Below are 21,143 nucleotides of genomic sequence, written 5' to 3'. Positions count from 1 at the left end.
AGTTCAGGTAGGAGGATTGCTTCCTGACCATCCTGGGTGGATATGGCCTCCTGCTGAAAGACCTTCCCCCCCACCCCACCTCCCTCTTCCAGCAGTTTATCCTTCTCTGCATGGCTTCTACTCATTCTCCCAGTGTTCAATTCCAAGTGGAAGGCTTACTAGTGCACCCGTGTCTGGGAGTAATTGATTTTTGCAGGAGTGTTGAAGTCAGCAAAGGTGCTTCAGCACCTGCCATTCCGCTCTCTATAGACGTCTGCAACTTGAAATACCTATGGAAGGAGCCAAAAACATATAGAATTGTAGCATCAGCCACAAGAAATCAACCAGCAACTAACCTGTAAGTAGTTGATGATCCCTTTAAATAGCGCTGATGTGGGGGTCCTTCATACTGCTTAGTGTGTTCAATGGTATGAGCTTAAGAGAGATCGTTGGCTGAAACTTTGAGCTACAAAATGGCAGCACTCGTGTCAAATCAGTGTTCCACGCTGATTGATGCTGTGATCTGACTGCTCTGCATACATCTGGCAGATGTTATCTATGCTCATAGTGCCCAAAAAAAGGGCACTATCGAGACCAATTTCACACCCTCCATGTTTAGGACAAGAAACTCAGTCAGTGTTCCTGCTCCTGATTGTTATCCAGCACCTCCACATATGTGTGAGCTGAAGGGATCATTCTTGCCTGTTATTCCCTTCATAGTGCACGAGCCTGTTGTGTGCGCCCAGGGTCAAACATGAAGAACGGCCATTCGGATGAGGTACCAGAGGGTGTCAGCACCTATAAAACAGCGCGAGTCACCACCTTCAAGTGATAAAATTGAGAAAAAGGAACTGTCATTTTAATCTTGCACTTCAGGGAGGGCATTACCTGTCCCATGGGACTGAGAAGGCAAATGAAAGACTTGCTTCCTGTGACACTTCCACAGCTGAATATCCAGCCAACGTGAAGCACATGGAAGTCAAAAGAAAAATATGAAAGACTTGCATTTATATGTCTTCTTTCATGACCTCAGCAAGTAGAAATAAACTTTCCAGCTGTTTGAAGCACAGTCACTGTAGTAATGTCGGAAGCACAAAAATTTGTCCACAGTGAGGTCCTACAAACATCATTATGATAATGACCAGATCATCTGTTTTGGTGATGTCGGTTGAGAGATAAATATTGGGCAGGACATCAGGGAGATCTCTCTACTTTTCTTTGATGAGTGCCATGGGTTCTTTTACAACAACCTGAGAAGGTAGACAATGCAATATAATGTCAAGCTTGGAATATAGGAGACATTAGCTCATTAACATCCATTAAAATATATAAAAATATAGCCAGATAGTTTGGAGACTGGTCTAGTAGGGGAGTGGCCTGTTATAAATAGACCTGTGCTAACAATGTACTGGGAAGAGATAAGACTTTGGTGCTACAGAGAATCTTGTTAGAACCTTAGTTATACCACAATTGGAGAACTGTGCACGGTTCTGGTCTCCACATTATAAGAAGGTGTAAGAAAGATTTACGAGGATATTACCAGAACTGAGAGGTTACAACTATTGGGAAAGATTGAACAGGCTGGAGCTCTTTTCTCTAGAAACAATTAGGCTGAGGGGTGACTTGATAGAGTTCTTTTATATTATGACTTGGACCTTAGTAAGGCATTTGACAAGGTCCCACATGACAGACTGGTCAGTAAAATGAAAGCCCATGGGATACAGGGGAATGTGGCAGGTTGGATCCAGAATTGGCACAGGAAACAAAGGGTAGTAGTCGATGGATGTTTTTGTGAATGAAAAGCTGTTTCCAGTGGCGTTCCACAGGGCTCAGTGTTGGGTCCCTTGCTGTTTGTGGTATATATTAATGATTTGGACTTAAATGTGGGAGGCATGATTGGGAAATTTGCTGATGACACAAAAATTGGCCGTGTAGTTGATAGTGAAGAGAATAGCTGTAGACTCCAGAATGATATCAATGGTTTGGTTGAGTGGGTGGAAAAGTGGCAAATGGAATTCAATCCAGAAAAGTGTGAGGTAATGCATTTGGGGAGGGCAAACAAAGCGAGGGAATACACAATAAACGGGAGGATATTGAGAGGGGTAGAAGAAGTGAGAGACCTCGGAGTGCATGTCCACAGGTCCCTGAAGGTGGAAGGACAGATAGCTAGAGTGGTGAAGAAGGCATATGGATTGCTTTCCTTTATTGACCGAGGTATTGAATACAAAAGCAGGGATGTAATGCTGGAACTGTATAAAATGCTGGTTAGGCCACAGCTGGAGTATTGCATACAGTTCTGGTCACCACATTACAGAAAGGACATAATTGCTCTGAAGAGAGTACAGAGGAGATTTACAAGAATGTTGCCAGGGCTTGAAAGTTGCAACTATGAGGAAAGATTGGATCGGCTAGGGTTTTCCTTAGAACAGAGGAGGCTGAGGGGTGACTTAATTGAGGTGTACAAAATTATGAGACGCCTAAAGAGAGTAGACAGGAAGGACCTGTTTCCCCTAGTGGAGAGGTCAATTACCAGGGGGCACAGATTAAAGGTAATTGGTAGAAGGACTAGAGGGGACATAAGGAAAAACGTTTTCACCCAAAGGGTGGTGGGTGTCTGGAATTCACTGCCGGGAATGGTGGTGGAGGCAGAAACCCTCAACTCATTTAAAAGGTACCTGGACATGCACCAGAAGTGCTTTAACCTGCAAGGCTATGGACCAGGTGCTGGTACGTGGGTTTGATAAGGTAGATGTAGATAAGATGTTTTTACTTTTGGGGCCATAAATATAAGATAGTCATAAATAAATCCGATAAGGAATTCAGGAGAGACTTCTTCACCAAGAGAGGGTAAGAATGTGAAACTTGCTGCCGCAAGGAGTGGTCGAGACAAATACCATAGATGCATTTAAGGGGAAGCTAGATAGACACATGGGGGAGAAAGGAATAGAAGGTTATGCTGACAAGGTGAAATGAAATAGGATGCGAAGAGGCTCATGTGAAGCATAAACACCAGAATAGACCTTTGGTCTGAATGCACTGTTTTTGTGTTTACATTTGATGCAACTAATGAGCATTCGTGTGGAATGTCCATAGTGTAATAACCAACCTTAGACATTAATGGGTATGCATAACAAACGATAACAGCTAACCTCGCCACTAAAACTTGTACGTCAATACAGAACAAGATGACATATTGTACCCACTTTGTTCTATGTAGTTAAATCTACAAAAGATATAGCACGCTAGCACTCCTTGGGTACTTGCTGAGGACACTGTAAGCAGGCAAAACAATGCACCTGTGACATCCTGAGGAGTCCTCCGTATGTGATTTATAATTGATACCTTATCATATATATTGTATGGAAGGGGCTGTGTTTTATTATCTCATTGACTTGATTGAATGAAGTGATATTTCAATATTTCCTAATCCTTGAATTTGTACTAGATATAAAAGAGATGTATGAAAATCCTATAATACCTCCACATAAGGGTAATAAGGATATATGACAAAATCCGACCACTCACCCACCCTCTCATCCCCTCCTCATTCCACTGACTCAACCACGCCCACTCAACCCTGCACCCATCCACCCATCCTGCCCACCCTAACTCACTACTGCCCACCTAACCTCGCCCACTCAACCCCGCCCATCCAACCCTGCACCCATCTACCCATCCCACCCACCCTACCCCACTACTGCCCACCCAGCCCCATACACCTCCACCATTCAGGGCCCAAGCTCTGGAATTCCCTCCCTAAACCTCTCTGCCTCGCCACCTCTCTTTTCTCCATTAAGATGTTCCTTTAAAACTGCCTGTTGACCAAGCTTTTGGACACCTTCCTAATATCTCCTTATGTGACTTGGTGTCAAATTTTGTTTGATAATGCTCCTGTGCAGCACCTTGGGACATTTTACAATGTTAAGGATGCTATATAAATGCAAGTATATGTTGTTGTGTCATTAACATGTGGGTGGAATGGGAGTCCCAGCATCTCAGAAACCGCCCTTAAAAATTCCAAGTTACAGGCTGAGCAGTTGTATCATCAATGAGAGTGAAGCCTCTCCATCTGCAGATGTTATTGTCTGAGGCGATCTTTATCCTAATCTCCATCATATTGGCTTTTTCAGTGACGGTCGTTATGTAGCAGAAGATTCTGATCGGACTGTAGTGAGACTGAAAACATTGTGTTGTAGATCTTCACTCACTCCAGATACAGACTCATTCAGATATACCAGTGAGCACTAAAAATGATAGATAATGGGACCTGATGTCTGAGTGAATATGTGTACTGCCAAATCATACACAACAGCAAGGTTTGATTGTTGGTCTGTGCTGTGTTCGTTAATTTCAGTCAATGTAGCAATTTGGTTGATGTAATTGAAATCAGTTTCCCTCAGCTGGGAAATTACCCAAGGTTCAAACTCTTGACTATTATCCATGTACAGAAAAACTGAAGAACAAAAGCAATGAAAGGAACATAGGAGCATAGGAACAGGAATAGGCCATTCAGCCCTTCAAACCTGCTCCGCCATTCAGTGAGATCATGACTGATCTGTACCACAGCATAACCCCAATGATTCCCGATCTGTACCATAGGTTAGTAGAACCATAGGTTAGTATTACACGTCAGAATCAATAGTTACTGGGATCATTTTCATTTTTTGCCTTTGTATGAAACCCCCTTGTTTATTATCATTTTCTTTCCTCCATCATTCAACCGTCTATTGGATAATTGACACCAAATACTTAGGCTGTTAATGCATGAAAAGTTTAATGAGGATTTATGCTCTACATTCAGTATCAAACGGTCCCTTAAACACACTTGGACATTGTTTCACGTCTGCACTGTACATTTAATCTAAATTGTTAGATAGACTTAGAAGTTACTATTTGTGATACTAATGTTTTGATGCATTGTGTTGTATATAATATTCCTCCACTATTCTAACAGTGATATTAACAAAATAGAAGACAGAGGAAAATGATGTGAACACATTAACTGTTGGCAGTAATTTCTAGGTGCAATCTATTTGTAAAAGCTCAGGAATATCACTGTACCATCTTTGGGCTTAAAGTCCCTGCTTTGGTTTTTACCCAGATTGGAAATGGAGCTCTTTGGATGATATATGAGGGCTCGATTGTGATGAGCCCTGGGGATCAATAATCCTCCACACTCACCATTTGGGCTCGCACATGAAGAATGGCCAATTTGAGAAAGTGAAAGAGGGTTGTTGGTGCTGTTAGCATGTTTCAGGCAGGGAGAGAGAAAAGGGAGGAGAGTACGATATGGTTTTAGGACAGTTAGAGGTGCCCATTATCACTAATCCACAGCAATATCACTAACACAACATAATGCTCAGAAATTCCAGCAAACATTGTCCATTTGCAAGTATAGGATAGAGAACAGGAGAGAGGGATTGCTACAATAAAGGATTATAACTCGATGCATTAAAATACTGCTGTGGATTATCCAATAAATATCCAGCACTAGAAACTGGGAATGGCACTGAGGCATTGTCCGTCACAGCATGGGACACATGAGGCCCCATGGAAACAGGAAAGGATGTGCACTCTCTGGTAGGAAGAGGGAGTGATGTATAATCAGTGCCAGGGACAGAAAGTGACATCGCTGTGCTAGAAGTAATAGCCAATGATGTATGATCCGGAACAGGAACAGGAAGTGGAATCCCAGTGTGAATCTGTCCTAGAAAAGCATTAAAAAAAATTGATCATTCTGCATATCACACCTGACTGACCTTGCAAATATAATCCAATGGATTCAAATTAACATCCAATATATGAGCATTACAACAGGCCAAACCCTATTTCACTCACACAATGGTTCACTTATATTGAGTCAAGGCTGTAGACAAAATTCAATGTTTGAATTGGTAAACTCCACCCTTCCTCAATGCCCTTGCCCCAGAAACAACATGTATTCTTAATTCCCATACTTAATATCCTGCAAAGTCACAGCAACATAACGAGAAAAGGCCATGTGGTTTATCCAGTCTGCTCTTCACATAACTCTGTTCTTTTAAACTTCTGATGAAGGACAGTGACTATAGGTATAAAACTACCAGGAACGTAAAACTCTGCAATTGTCCCTGCTTCCCAAGCTAATGAAGAGAAACCACAAGGTGTCAATTGAACCTTCCAACCTGTTGCAGTACTTCCGAGACCCAATACATCCTGTAAACAGCACTAGGTTGGAATAAGAAGTGGTCCAATTCTTATTAGACACTAAGTTTCAGCAATGACTCATTGCAAGGGGAATACATCTACCTCACTGAATTGACCACTCATGTGATGTAAACCTGGATGGTGGGTCTTTCTAGGATCTTTCTCGATAGAGGCAATCACAGCCTGATCCTCTACTCCACTAAGGCCCACATGTACAAAGCTTCTACAGTGAATCACTGGATCGGAACAGGATCCCCAATGACTCTCTTCCCCTCGACAAACTGAAGCCTATGATCTTATCCTGTTTCTGCGTCAGCTGAGATCAGAAACATTATGAGGACACTAGGATCAAAGGAGGGACCTTCCTAGTCTACATGTTTAAGAACGTTGCTCAGCAGTGCATTTAGCCACTGCGACTGCCTTCTGGGTCATATGATTGTACCTGACATGGCCACGAGATAGTCTTAACACCAGCGTACTGTCATGCTAGGCCCCTGCCTACCAGGAATGAGGCACATTAATTTTGTCATGAACATTGATTTTAAATTGTTACTGGAGTGAAGAAAGGATTTGTTAAACAGATCAGCCATGGCTGGAAAAGATATTTGCATATTAACAGACAGTGCTTGGAAGGACAAAGGACCATTCCCTGACGCATTCAACCCACAATGGAATTAGATCACCAGGTATTGTGTGTTAGAGGAGCATTCCAGAGACTGTTAAGGTGATACAATCCAAGACGTGGTCAGACCAGTTAGTCGCATGACTAACCTGCTTGGTAACCTGTGTTTTTCTGAATTGTACAAACAGTTTGAACTCAGAGTATCTGTTTGCTCCTGGACTGAAAAGATCTCTCCTGTCTGCTCCCATCTCTTTCTCACAAGCCACTGAAGACACATGAACCCCAAGAGAGAAAAGTCTCCTACAGCGAACAAGGTTGAAGAAGAATACTGTGCCCCAATGAAAAGCAAGTACTACCTACAATCAAGGACTTTACAGTAAGCTCAAAGAACCATAACAAAAACTCTTCGGATATTGCCTCAAACTTTTCACTTTATTTTTTCTTCTGCTCTTTTCTGTCTCTACTTGCATATGCATGCAAGCGTGGACGCATCGTGTATCCCTAGGCATCAACCGAATTAGAGTTTAAATTTAATAAATTTCAATCTTTCTTCTTTAAACCTATGAAAACCTGTTTGTGCTGGCTTCTTTCCCTTATAATTGGAAAACGGTGAACAAGGATTCACCAAGGAGGAGCTAAAACACGATGTGTTTAAAATTAAACCCTGTTACGGTAAGACCAGGTGAAGGCTGAAAAGGAACCCTAGACCTCTTTCTCACATGGTTGTAACAGTAGACACAGGGATGGGCATGCTCAACTGAAAGGCCAGGCTAGCACACAAACGGAGCAAGCTTAATGCAGTGGAAAGACAAGAGAAGCTGGGGTTATTCTCCTTCATGCAGTGAAAGTTGAAGGGCGGTTTGATAGAGGCATTCAAAATTCTGAGGGTTTTTGATGGAGTAAATAAAGATGAACAGTTTCCACCGGCAGGAGGATCAGTAATCAAATAACACAGATTTAATTGGCAAAGGATCAGAGGCGAGACAATGAGTTTTTTTTAACACAGCAAGGTGGTATAATCTGGAATGCACTGCCTGAAAGGGTGGTGGAATAATAACTTTCAAAAGTGAATTAGATAAATACTTGAAGGGAGAAATTGCTAGGATATGGTGAAAGAGAAAGGAAGTGAAATTAATCGGATAGCTCTTTCAAAGAGCTGGCAAAGGCACAATGGACTGAATGGCCACCTTCTGTGTTCTGCCATTCTATGATTCAGTTCTTCCTGAGAGGGCCTTAGGTCAAACAGTATCCTCAGTGAACAAAAAGGCTACTCTGGATAAACATATACATTGTAATTAAGAAAGAAACTATCTCTAACAAACCATCAATAGGAACTTAGCAGCTGGGGCTGGAAAAGACAAAATGATAGGCTTTCAAAATTAAAATTGTGTTTGCTTTCCAGAACTGCAATTTTGTCCATTAAGTGTGACACTGCCATCTACCGGCACAAATCATGCACAGCAATTATACAGCACAGAGCATCCTTTCCAAAGCTCCAAAGCCAAATGGTGCAAGAAATTCTGCATAGCAAGTATATAACACTTCACCCAGAGCTGAACAAATTCCGTAGAATTCCAATGGATCAAGCTCCTTCCCATTCACCTCCAGTGTGTAGTGTTCCAGCAGAACATTGAAGGAGTGCTGCACTGTCAGAGGTGCCGTCTTTCAGATGAGATGTTAAACCGAGGCCCCATTTGCCCTCTCAGGTGGATGTAAAAGATCCCATGGCACTATCGGAGGAAGAACAGGGGGAGTTCTACCAGTGTCATGGCCAACATTTATAGCTCAACCAACATCAATAAAATAATAAATCTGCTTATTTCCCTCATTGCTGCTTCTGGGAGCTCAATGTGCACAAATTGGCTGTTGTGTTTGTAACATTACTACAGTAACTATGCTTCAAAAGTACTTCTTGCCATGAAGTGGATTGGGTTCCCCTGAGGTTGTTAAAGGTGCTATACAAATGCAAGTCCTTTCTTTGCTTCCATTTACCACCTTTTCCTTCGCTATAAATCTCAGTGGGTGATGCACCTCCTGTGTCCACATAACCATCAGCTTCCAGGCTTCTCCAAGTATCGTTGTCCAACTGATCCTCACTCTGATTTTCCCATCTCCTGTTGGAAGATGCCTGGACTCCATTTGGTCCAGGGATTCAACCCAGGTTCCTCCACTCTGTGTGCCATACATCAGTGCTAGTCTATGAAACTCAAGCTTGATCCTTTGACTATAGATCAATAGCCCACCTAATGCATTTGTAGTCCAATTCCCCTTCATTTTCAGCCCCTAGCAGTTTGGTTGCTCTAGAGGTCTCTCAGTTTCCAATGACAGCCCATCTGGGCTTGAGCTGAGATATATCATTCTTCATCTGCCTTTCACTGTCCAGGGAGAGGCAGTGATATGATGAGGAGACAGGGTTGTACCAGCATTTATAGAACTAGGGAACATCCTCTATTCAAACCACAGAACCTACAGTTGCAATAAAGAGAAATCATTTGCATTTAATGACTACAGAACAACCCAAAGTACTTTACCATCAATGAAGTACTTTTGAAGTATAGTCACGGTTGTAATGTAGGAAATAAGGCAGCCAATTTGCACACAGCAAGCTCCCACAAACAGCAATGTGACAATGACCAGATCATTTGTTTTAGTTATGTTGGTTGAGGGATAAATATTGGTAAGAGCTCCTCTACTCTTCTTCACATAGTGCCATGGGATCTTTAACAGCCACCTGAGAGGGCAGACATAGCCTCAATTTAACATCGCTGCTGAAAGTCAGCACCCCTGACAATGCAGCACTCTGACAGTACTGCATTGGGAGTGTCAGACTAGATTATGGGCGGCACAGTGGCGCAGTGGTTAGCACTGCAGCCTCACAGCTCCAGGGACCCGGGTTCGATTCCGGGTACTGCCTGTGTGGAGTTTGCAAGTTCTCCCTGTGTCTGCGTGGGTTTTTTCCGGGTGCTCCGGTTTCCTCCCACAAGCCAAAAGACTTGCAGGTTGGTAGGTAAATTGACCATTATAAATTGTCACTAGTATAGGTAGGTGGTAGGGAAATATAGGGACAGGTGGGGATGTTTGGTAGGAATATGGGATTAGTGTAGGGTTAGTATAAATGGGTGGTTGATGGTCGGCACAGACTCGGTGGGCCGAAGGGCCTGTTTCAGTGCTGTATATCTAATCTAATCTAATCTAAATCTCTGGATTGGGACTTGAACCCATAATCTTACAGCACAGAAGCAAGAGTGCTACCCACTGAGCCCGGCTAAAATTATTGAACAGCGAGTATTTTTCTTTTCTATATGCAGGGGTCCTGGCTCTAGATTCAGCTGTAGCGATACAGGTTATTCCATGACTCTGTATTTCTGGATCTTGGATCTTTTATGCCTATGAGCAAGAAACTGCTATTCTTTAATGAAGAAGTGCTGAATTCTCAACATGTCACAAACCCCTTCTAGATGCAACCAGACTTACCGCTAGAGATATCTGAGGTGTATGTTAGCCCAGTGCCAAGGCATGGAGGTGACTCTAATGTTCTGTATGGATCAAACCCATGTACCTTCCAAGCCTCTGCAGTGGCGTTCATGCATAGTCGGGATTCTGCTGCCCGGTACAAGTCATATCCATGTGACTTCAGTGTCTCAGGAATCAGAAAAGCACAATTTGGATGTACAGGTTGAGGTTGGTGAGGCTGCAAGACACAGAAAGGCAAATCAGTTATCCAACCAATGGCACATTGGGTGCTGGCCAAATCTGTCAGAGTGTAGAAGATTGAGGAGTGAGCTGATCAAGGTGTTTGAAATGTTAAAAAAAGTCAATACAGAGAAACTACTTCCTCTGGTAAGGGAATCAAGAACAAGAGGATGCAATCTTAAAGTTAGAGCTAGGCCATTCAGGAACAACATCAGGAAGCACTTTTGAACTTTTTGTAATGGAAATCTGGAAATTGGTCCCCCAAAAGGCTGTAGATACTGGGGACAATTTTAACTTTCAAAGCAGAGATCATGAGATTTTTGATAGGTTAGGGTGTCAAGGAATGTGGAGCAAGGGCAGGAAAATGGAGTTGAGGTATAGATCGGCCATGTTCTTATTGATGGGACAGACTCAAGGGGCTGAATGGCCTATTCCTGTTCTTAATATTCCTAATGTTCATAAACATGTCAGCAGTTCTTCTATAAAATTATATTATTTCAATGAGATTTTAGACTCAACAAGTGAAGGACATGTACGTTGGGGAGTGGACGACTTTCCACTTTGGACACCAAGGGCTCTTATTAGCACTTCCTGGGCACATACGGCACAGGTTGGATACAGAGTAAGGTTCCCTGTAGACTGTCCCATCAAATACTCCCAGGGCAGGTCCGGCACAGGCTAGATACAGAGTAAAGCTTCCATTTTTAAGTGTCCCTGTTGAATGGATGTTGGTTGAGACCATGATTGGGCTTGGTTCTGATATCAACACAAAAAATAATCTATGAACAAACTGTCTAGGCTCATATTTCTGCAAGATTACAAGGCAGCTTCACTAAAGGAACTGTATGTCAGTGTGAGGTAGCTCCTTCAAAGAGAAGGGGAGAAAAATGTGGAGGAAATAAAGCTGAGCGGTTACCTGCAAAGACTGACTATCAGTCAGTGGTGAAGGGTGAAAAGTCGAAAACCCATGAGGTGAGGCTTGTAATTGGTTCAACATCAAACTGCACGTGGTACCTACATGGGACATGAAGAATATTCTTAGTAGAAAACAAGCAAAACAAAAAATGGTCAAAAGGCAAGAGTAAAAGATGATAGCAGTTTGTAATTGAATGATCCCCTGTGTTCAATGAGACATCCAATTCTCAAGCAACTTAATTAGCACCATAGCGCTGCCAGATTAAGCTTTTCATACGTTCACATTCTTCCCTTGGAGAACAGTGTGAAGTAGCGGAAGCTTCACAAACTGATTAACAGCCTGACAGATCACATGAAGGCTCCTTCCAAGGATTTAACCACCTTTCCACCAGCTGGTAGCAGGGATTTAGTCCTATATGGAAGGAGGGTTTTATAGGCATCTTACTGGGTGTCAACCCACAATTCACAGCTGGGCTTTACTCTGTTCCTGAATTGTGCTGTCCCTGCCCTGGGAGTGTTTGGTGGGACACTCTATTGGAATTTTACATTGTATCTAACCATCCAACTGTCTAGAGTGGAGGATTGAACTTGCACCTTCTGACTTAGAGGTAAGAATGCAAGCTGTCTCCAAACCCTGCTGAGTGGAGTGATGAAAAAGAGCAAAAGCCTTGAGCTAAGATGTGCAATGATATCAAATCCAGTTTATGTCTCGTTCGTTACACTCTCAGTTGTCCATTTGCATAAACATGGGATTTTTCCTCTAATTTTTCTCTCCATTATGTCATAAATGCACTGTCACCACCTGGGATACAGTCCCACGGGTGCCAAAGACCTTTAGCGTCTCGCCACATGACTATTTATCATATGTTAATGTTTGATGGATATTATGTCAGACATGGCTCAGTTTGCAGCACTCTAGTATTTTGATCCATGATTCAGGAGCCCCAATACCTCCACGTAGAAAAGAAATAGACTACGTAACTAATAGTTTCTGCCATAGCTCAGTGAATAACACTTTTACTTCTGAGTCAGAAGGTGATGGGTTCAAGATTCAATGCAGAGATTTGGGCACATAAACCAGGCTGAAACTCCCAGCACAGTACTGAAATCACTGCTGGAGGTGCCGCCTTTCAAATGAAATGTTAAGCCAAGGCCCCATCTGCCCTTCTAAGAGGAAGATCTCCCCGGTGTCCTAACTAACATTTATCCCTCAACTAACATCACTAAAAATGGATTATCTGGTCATTATCACATTTTGTTTCTAGGAGCTTCCTGTGTGCAAATTGACTACCCTGTTTCCTACTTTACAACAGTGAGTACACTTCAAAATAAAGTACTTATTGGCTCTAAAGCACTTTGGGACATCCTGAGGTTGTGAAAGGCACTTTATAAATGCAAATCTTTCTATTGTCATGAGGGGCTTAACATTGAGACCCATTTCTTTCTTTACCATATATCCACGCACACTTAGGGCTGAATTTTGTGGCACCAGTAGGCCTCTCGGCGCCCAGCCAAAGAGTTGAGGGAAACCCCGCCTCAGCCATATGGAGCCCCCCCTCGCGTGATTGTACAGCACTCGGGTAATTAACAGACCAGCACTGGGATCCCCGTCCCTATAAAAATGAGGATCCCACTTCCAAGAGCCACCAGCCATTCAGAAGGCAAGCAGCTCAGTAGTATCAGCAGCACCACCGGGAGCGGTGGCCACTGCCAGTACTGCAAGAGGCCTTGGACCCAAGGGGAATGAGGTGGTGTTGCCGGGGCCAGACTGGCAGGCCCTGGCAAGAGTGGGGAGAGGGTGGGCATTTAGTGCAGGGTGAGGAGGCTTAATGCAAATGGAGTTGTTCCCAGCAGGGGCCTTCCGTGGGCGACAGATTGCCCACATAGGAGGGCTCACCTTGTTTTACTGGGCGAACTGCCTGTCTGGTGGAGGGCTCCCCCATCACTGGTTAAATCCTAGTGGTGGCAGGAAGAGGTCCTTAAGTAGCTAAATTCCAGTGCGACGGGAAGGCAACTGGCCCTCCGCGGCCCCACCTCCTACGCAATTCTATGGCGTTCCCCTGCCTTTAAACTCATCACTGGGGGACTCATAAAATTCAGGCTAAAATTTGAAGGAATGGTGCTCCTACAGTCTAATAGCCTCAGACATTATAGGTGTGATTTTAGTGAAGCACCAAGGATTCCTTAGCACCCAATGAAAATGGACTTGACCATGAAATACCACCTTCAGGAGTATCAGGGAGAACAGACAACATGAGAAAGCACAGATCCTGATAATAACTAAATGAGATTGCAGGTAGCTACAGAGTGGCATTAAAAGGATGTGATTGCAGGTAAGGTGCACATACCATTGAAAAAGCAGGGTCTGCTTTTCACTTTCTCTTCTCGTCTCCATTTTGCTCGCCGGTTGGAAAACCAGACCTAAGTGAAAGTGAAGTAAGTGAATGATCTCAGCTTCATTTCACCCACCTGTAGTCATTCACGTGTCATTTTGACTCTGGGCGATCACGTAAAACAGATAATATTGGATCCGCCATCCCTTTATACCATTAACTTCAATGGAAATAAAAATTGGAAAAGCTGTATTGTAGATGGCTGGTCAGATACTGCCCGCTTTACACTGTTGTCCAGAGGCAACATTAGATCCCCAGCAATTATATACTGAGGGAACCACAAGCTATACTCAGCAGATAAGTAAACTGCCAGTAAATACTAACCTTGTTCCAGCATTCAAAAAGGAGCTGGATTAATTCTAGGCTCAGTGGAGAGTGGAGGTGTATGGGTTTGTGATAGGGCAATATTAATTTGAATTCTCCACATTAAACCCTGATCTAGAGATGGGAGTGAGAGTGGAGCTGGCTAATACTAATGGCTCACTCTTATACATGTTATGAGGTGACAGAGGCTGAGAATGCCGTCCCTTCACCCCTGGCCAGACTGCTGAGGATTAAGTTATACTATTATACAGTTATACTGATCTCACTCTAAAACAGTTTCCCATCTTGCAGCATAAATGGCAAGACTTTTAGCAGATGAAATTCAATACAAAGAAACATGAAGTGACCAATTTTGCTCGGAAGATTAAGCAGAGGCAACATAAACTATATGGTACAATTGTAAAGGGGATGCAGAAACAGAGAAACCTGGTGGTGCACTTACACAAGTCTTTGATGATGTAAGGACAAGTTGAGAAGGCTGTTTTTTAAATATTCGTTCATGGGATGTGGGCATCACTGGCGAGAACAGCATTTATTGCCAATCCTTAATTACCCTTGAGAAAGTGGTGGTGAGCTGCCTTCTTGAACTGCTGCAGTCCATGTGGGGTAGGTACACCAACAGTGCTGTTAGGAAGGGAGTTTCAGAATTTTGGCCTGGCATCTGTGATGCTGGAGATTTCAGGAGGAGGCTGAGATGGATCATCAACTCAGCACGTCTGGCTGAATATTGTTGAAAATGCTTCAGCCTTATCTTTTGCACTGATGTGCTGGGCTCCCCCATCATTGAGGATGGGGATATTTGTGGAGCCACCTCCTCCTCTTACTTGTATAATTGTCCACCACCATTCACGACTGGATGTGGCAGGACTGCAGAGCTTAGATCTGATCCATTGGTTATGGGATCACTTAGCTCTGTCTAGTTCATGCTGCTTATGCCGTTTGGCATGCAAGCAGTCCTGGGTTGTAGCTTCCCCAGGTTGACACCTCATTTTGAGGTTTGACTGGTACTGCTCCTGGCATGCCCTCCTGCACTCTTCATTGAACCAGGGTTGATCCCTCAGTTTGATGGTAATGGTAGAGTGGGGGATATGCTGGGCCATGAGGTTACAGATTGTGGTTGAGTACAATTCTGCTGCTGCTGATGGCCCATAGTGCCTCATGGATGTTCAGTTTTGTGTTGCTAAATCTATTTGAAATCGATCCCATTTATCACGATGGAGGGTATCCTCAATGTAAAGACGGGGACTTTGTCTCCACAAAGACTGTGCAGTAGTCACTCCTACAATACTGTCATGGACAGATGCAACTGCAGCAGGCAAATTAGTGAGGACGAGGTCAAGTATGTTTTTCCCTCATCGCCTGCCACAGACCCAGTCAATCAGCTATGTCCTTTAGGACTTGGTCAGTCGTGGTGCTACCAAGCCACTCTTGGTGATGGACATTGAAGTCCCCCACCCAGAGTACATTCTGCACCTTTGCCACCTCCAAGTGGTGTTCAACATGGAGGAATACTGATTCATCAGCTGAGGGGCAGACAGGAGATGGTAATCAGCAGATTACCTTGCCCATGTTTGGCCTGATGCCATGAGACTTCATATGGTCCAGAGACAATGTTGAGCCCTCCCAGGGCAACTCCCTCCCAACTGTATACCACTGTGCCGCCACCTCTGCTGGGTATGTCCTGTCCCATCAGGAAGTTATGCTAAACCTTTAGGTTAGGCCCTAGCTGGAGTACTGTGGCCAATTCTGGGGACCACACTTGAGGAAGGAAGTTAAGGCCTTAGAGAGGGTACAGAGGAGATTTGTTAGAATGGTAATAGGGATGAAAGACTTCAGTTACATGGAAAGAGTAGAAAAACTGGATTGTTCCCCTTAGAGCAGAGAAGGGTTTTAGGAGAGTAAATAAGGAGAAATGTTTTCAGTGGTGGAAGGGTCAGTAACAAGAGGATACAGATTTAAGGTAATTGGCAAAATAACCAGAAGTGACTTGCGAAAATAAAATTATGCGCTGAGCTGTTATGATCTGGAATGCACTGTTTGAAAGGATGGTGGAAGCAGATTCAGTAATAACTTTCAAAAGGTAATTGGATAAGTACTTGAAAAGGAAGAAAAATATGGGAAAGAGCAGGGAAGTGTGACTAATTGGATAATTCTTGCAGAGTCAGTACAGGCATGATGGGCTAAATGGCCTCCTTCTGCACAACATCATTCAATGATTCTATGATTCGACAGAATTTACAACAGCAAAAGAGTTCATTCAGCCCAACCAGTCCATTTCAGCATTTAGCCTCCACGCAAGCAAATAGTTCTAATCATATTTACCCACCCTATTCCCATATCCCTCCGAACCCTTTTCTTTCATTCCCCTCAATACAACCTAATTTTGAATGTTGATATAGTTTCTGCCTCAACCACCAACTGTGGAGGTAAATCCCACAGTTTGAAAAATCTGTGAAGAAATTTCTCTTGCTCCCTGTTCAAAATCTCTCACATTTAATTTTGAATCTGTGGCATTGTAAAAGTTGAAAGTACAACTGCAGAGTCAGGGTTCAATCTGACACCTTCACAGTACACCACCTTCCCACGCCAATCAGAAAGCAAATAGACTCCTCATTTCCCAATTGGATGGTTCTTAACTACCCACCCAAAGTTAGAATTAGAGCCACAGTATTTATGAGTAAGGGGTTTCTTCATAAGCATCAAGGACTTTACATGTGGAAATGTTGTGGACAGAAGTGTCCTGTTAATTGACAGAGGTTTCAAGATAGCTCGCTGGAAATAGCGATGCAGTCCTTACCCGGATTCTAGCCTCTGGAAGAGATATTTTTGAAGCCAATTTCTCTCGCGCAAATACATCTGGATATTGTGTTCTTCTGAATTCTGAAACCACAACAGAAATATCACATAAAAGGTATATAAGAACATAAGAAATAGGAGCAGGAGCAAGCCTTAGACCCTCAAGCCCCCTTTGATTCCTTGAATATCCAAAATCTATCAATTTCAGCCTTGAATATACTCAACGATTGAGCATCCGCAGCCCTCAGGGGAAGAGAGTTACAAATATTCACAACCCTCTGAGTGAAGAATTTTCTCCTTATCTCAGTCCAAAATGGACTGGATATTTCCAACACAATACATCAGGGACCAATACGACTTGGGTTCAGTGTTCTAACCTCTGCCTGGTCACAAAGGAAGGTGCCATGCAGAATTGCACAACCATCCATAGGAAAAGCTGGAAATGGGGAAATAAATCTAAACAGGTCTATATCCAGACTGTTCTCACCAACCTCCTGGCAGCTAGCTTCAGAGTGGCACTGGTACAGGTCTGGCAACAGCACCGATGGCCTACTCATTCAGCCTGGGATATCAATGGCTTTGGAATGGGGAAATTCATTTTAAAAAGGGAGAGTCTTTAACAATACAAAAAGGTACTGAAGTGAAATAAACACTTTTTGAATTCAAGAGTTGGCATCAAATACTCCAAAGGCAGGTACAGCATGGGTTAGATACAGAGCAAAGCTCCCTCTACATTATCCCATGGTGCCTTAATCCAAAGATCAGAACAGCGACTTGGCAGCTGAAAGCACGACTGCCAATGGTGAAACAATTAAAATCGGGGATGCTCAAGAGGTCAGAATTAGAGGAGCGCAAATATCTCAAAGGGTTGGAGGGCTGGAGGAGATTAACGAGATGGGGTCGGGGGAAGGGCTGGCACAAGACCATGGAGGGATTTGAAAATAAAGATGAGAATTTTTAAATTGAGGCGCTGCTTAACCGGGAGCCCATATAGGTCAGCGAGTGCAGGGTTGATGGGTGAACGGGACTTGGTGTGAGTTAGGACATGGACAGCAGAATTTTGGAGTTTACAGCTGGTAGAATGTAGGAGGCCAGCCAGGAGTGCATTGGAATTGTCAATTCTAGAGGTAACACAGGCATGAATGAGCACTTCAGCAGCAGAAGTGCTAAGGCAGAAGCAAAGTTGAGCAATATTACTGAGATGGAAAGAGGTGGTCTAAGTGCTGGTGTGTGATCGGAACAAATATGATTGGTTGCAGAAAGTCTGGTTCAGCCTCACACCGTTTCCAGGGAAAGGACTGGACTCGGTGGCTAGGAAATGGAGTTTGAGGTGGGAACCGAAGACAATGGCTATGGCCTTCCCAATACTTAGTTGGAGGAAATTTCTGCTCAACCAGTACTGGATGTCGGAAAAGCAGTCTGACAATTTAGAGACCTTGGAGGGGTCAAGAGAGGTAGTTGTGAAGGTGGGTGGGTGTGTGGGTGTCATGAGTGTACATCTGGAAACAGAAGCTGTGTCACCAAGAGGCAGCATGTATATGGGAAGCAGGAGGTGGCCTTGTGAGACATCAGACTTAATGGTGCAGGAGCAGGAAGAGAAACCATTACAGGTGATTCTCTGGCTACAACTGGATAGATAAGAATGGAACCAGATGAATGCAGTCCCACCCAGCTGGATGTATCTGCATTATTACCTCCATAAAGCCTCAACATCTTTCTTATTGTGTGGAGCCCAGTACTGTACATTAACTGAAGTCTGATTCAGGTTTTATATAAGTTTATCAATCCCTCTTGGATTTTATACTGCATATCTCTTGAGGTTTCCATTTTTTCACAGCCTGGTCAACCTTTGATGTTGACTTTACTGTCCTGTGAATTTGTTCCCCACAAATCCCTCTATTCTTTCATAGTACCGAGTCTAATTCCATTCAGAGTCTTATTACTGCTGTTTATTTTTCACCAAGATTCATTACCTCATACAGACTGACATTGAACTCCGTCTGCTGCTTTTTAATTCATTCCCCCTTCTCATCCATATCCCTTTGCAGCTTCCTTTGGTCTTTGGCATGTGTTGGGATCATCTGCAAATTTCAACACCAGTTCCTCTATGAAAACATCGTACTCAATGATAGGCACAGTGATCAGAAATGGCCTTGGAAGAGAATCCTGTGGGATACCACTATCCAATTCTACCCACTCTGAAAAACTGCCCCTAACTCTTACTCTCTCTTTTCTTCCTTCTAACCAATTCGTAATCCAGTTTGCTTTCCACCCCCTAATTCCATATCCCTTAAACTCTAGTTATCTCCCATGAGGTACCTTGTCAAGTCCATGTACACTGCATCCACTGCAATTCCCCATCTACCATCACGACACAAAAGGACAATACTGCAGATGCTGGAAATTTGAAACAAAAACAGAAAATGCTGGAAATACTCAGCAGGTCAGGCAGCATCTGTGGAGACAGAGAGACAGAGTTAATGTTTCAGGTCGATGACCTTTCATCAGAGCTCCTGAGTTCTCAGGCCCTAGGTTTCCTAGTGAGACCTGAAGGAACACCTCTGCTACCTTTGGCTCACAAGAAAACAGATTAAAAACAGAGGCGAGGAGCCTCATTAGACTAGGGCAAGGACTTCACTAACCTGTTGTAAGGAGTCTTACTAGATAGAGTTGTGGAGCCTCCCTAGCCTGTTTCTGATGAAAGGTCATCAATCTGAAACATTAACTCTGCTTCTCACTCCACAGATGTTGACCTGCTGAATATTTCCAACATTTCTGTTTTTATTCCCCATCTACCACGTCTGTTACCTCCTCGAGGAATTTGCTGACATGAAGCCTGGATCATGTTAGCTCCCAGACCTCATTTAAATACACCTGACCCAATCCCTGCCCAAACTTATTCTGGCTGCCAGTGCGGTAATGCCACTATTTAAATATTTTCATCATTGATTCCAATCCCTCAATGGCCTCACTCCTTCCTATCTCTGTAATCGTTTCCAGCCCTATAACCCTCTGAGATCACTGCGCCGCTTGAATTCTGGCCTCTTGCGCAACTCTAATATTAATCTGATGAAGGGTCACTGACCTGAAACATTAACTCTGCTTTTCTCTCCACAGATGCTGCCAGACCTGCTGAGTATTTCCAGCATTTCTTGTTTTTATTTCAGATTTCCAGCATCTGCAGTATTTTGCTTTTATCTTATTTTAATTACCCCACCTTTGGTGGCTGGATCTTCAGCTGCCTCAACTCTAAGTTCTGGAATTCCCTCTTCGCCTCTTTTTCTCTTCCGTCAAGATACTCCTTCAAACCAACCTCTTTCACCAAGCTTTTGGTCACCTGTCCTAATATCTCCTTATGTGGCTTTGTGTCAAATTTTGTTTCAATACCCTCCTGTGAAACACCTTGTGATGCTTTGCTACATAATGGCGCTCTCGCTCTACATATATAAGGTATTGTTGTTGTTGAACCAGGCACCCATAAAGTCAGAGCAGTGGTGGGAGCCAGGTAAGGGCAGCTGTCGGCGACAGCCCTTGAGAATGGTGCCCAACAGTCAGTCAGGTAAGTGGCAGAGGAGGAATGACTGAGGCCCTAGGTTTCCTTGAGAGGCCTGCTCTCTGAGCTCACAAAGATTAAAAAACAGCAGCCAGGAGCCTCACCAGCCTGGAGGGAGGAGCCTCACAATCAGAGAGTGGAGCCTCTCTATCCCAGAGACAGGAGCCTCACTATCCCAGAGGGAGAAGCCTCACTATCCCAGAAAGTGCAGCTACACTAACGCAGAGAGAGGAGACTCACGAAACAAGAGAGAGGAGCCTCAATAACCCGGAGAGAGGAGCCTCAATAACCCGGAGAGAGGAGCCTCACTAACCCGGAGAGAGGAGCCTCACTAACCCGGAGAGAGGAGCCTCACTAACCCAGAGAGAGGAGCCTCACTAACCCAGAGAGAGGAGCCTCATTAACCCAGAGAGAGGAGCCTCACTAACCCAGAGAGAGGAGCCTCACTAACCCAGAGAGAGGAGCCTCACTAACCCAGAGAGAGGAGCCTCACTAACCCAGAGAGAGGAGCCTCACTAACCCAGAGAGAGGAGCCTCACTAACCCAGAGAGAGGAGCCTCACTAACCCAGAGAGAGGAGCCTCACTAACCCGGAGAGAGGAGCCTCACTAACCCGGAGAGAGGAGCCTCACTAACCCGGAGAGAGGAGCCTCACTAACCCGGAGAGAGGAGCCTCACTAACC

The 21,143-nt window shown here is 43.9% G+C and overlaps 1 protein-coding gene across 1 annotated transcript in view; it reads right to left on the bottom strand.

The window, feature by feature from the left end:
* Positions 1-5,402: 5,402 nt before the first annotated feature.
* The window catches only part of LOC137385025 (paired box protein Pax-4-like), a 48,967-nt gene continuing 33,226 nt past the window's right edge, over positions 5,403-21,143 (bottom strand). The window contains exons 6-10 of the mRNA XM_068059765.1: positions 16,910-16,992; positions 13,744-13,816; positions 11,397-11,494; positions 10,262-10,478; positions 5,403-5,686 (exon numbers count right to left, since the gene is read on the bottom strand). Coding sequence (XP_067915866.1) covers positions 5,403-5,686; positions 10,262-10,478; positions 11,397-11,494; positions 13,744-13,816; positions 16,910-16,992 — 755 coding nt within the window. The remainder of the gene's footprint in view (positions 5,687-10,261; positions 10,479-11,396; positions 11,495-13,743; positions 13,817-16,909; positions 16,993-21,143) is intronic.

This window comes from Heterodontus francisci, chromosome 27 (assembly GCF_036365525.1).
Source record: "Heterodontus francisci isolate sHetFra1 chromosome 27, sHetFra1.hap1, whole genome shotgun sequence".
Classification (NCBI taxonomy): domain Eukaryota; kingdom Metazoa; phylum Chordata; class Chondrichthyes; order Heterodontiformes; family Heterodontidae; genus Heterodontus; species Heterodontus francisci.
This window is presented reverse-complemented; position numbering and strand designations above follow the sequence as displayed.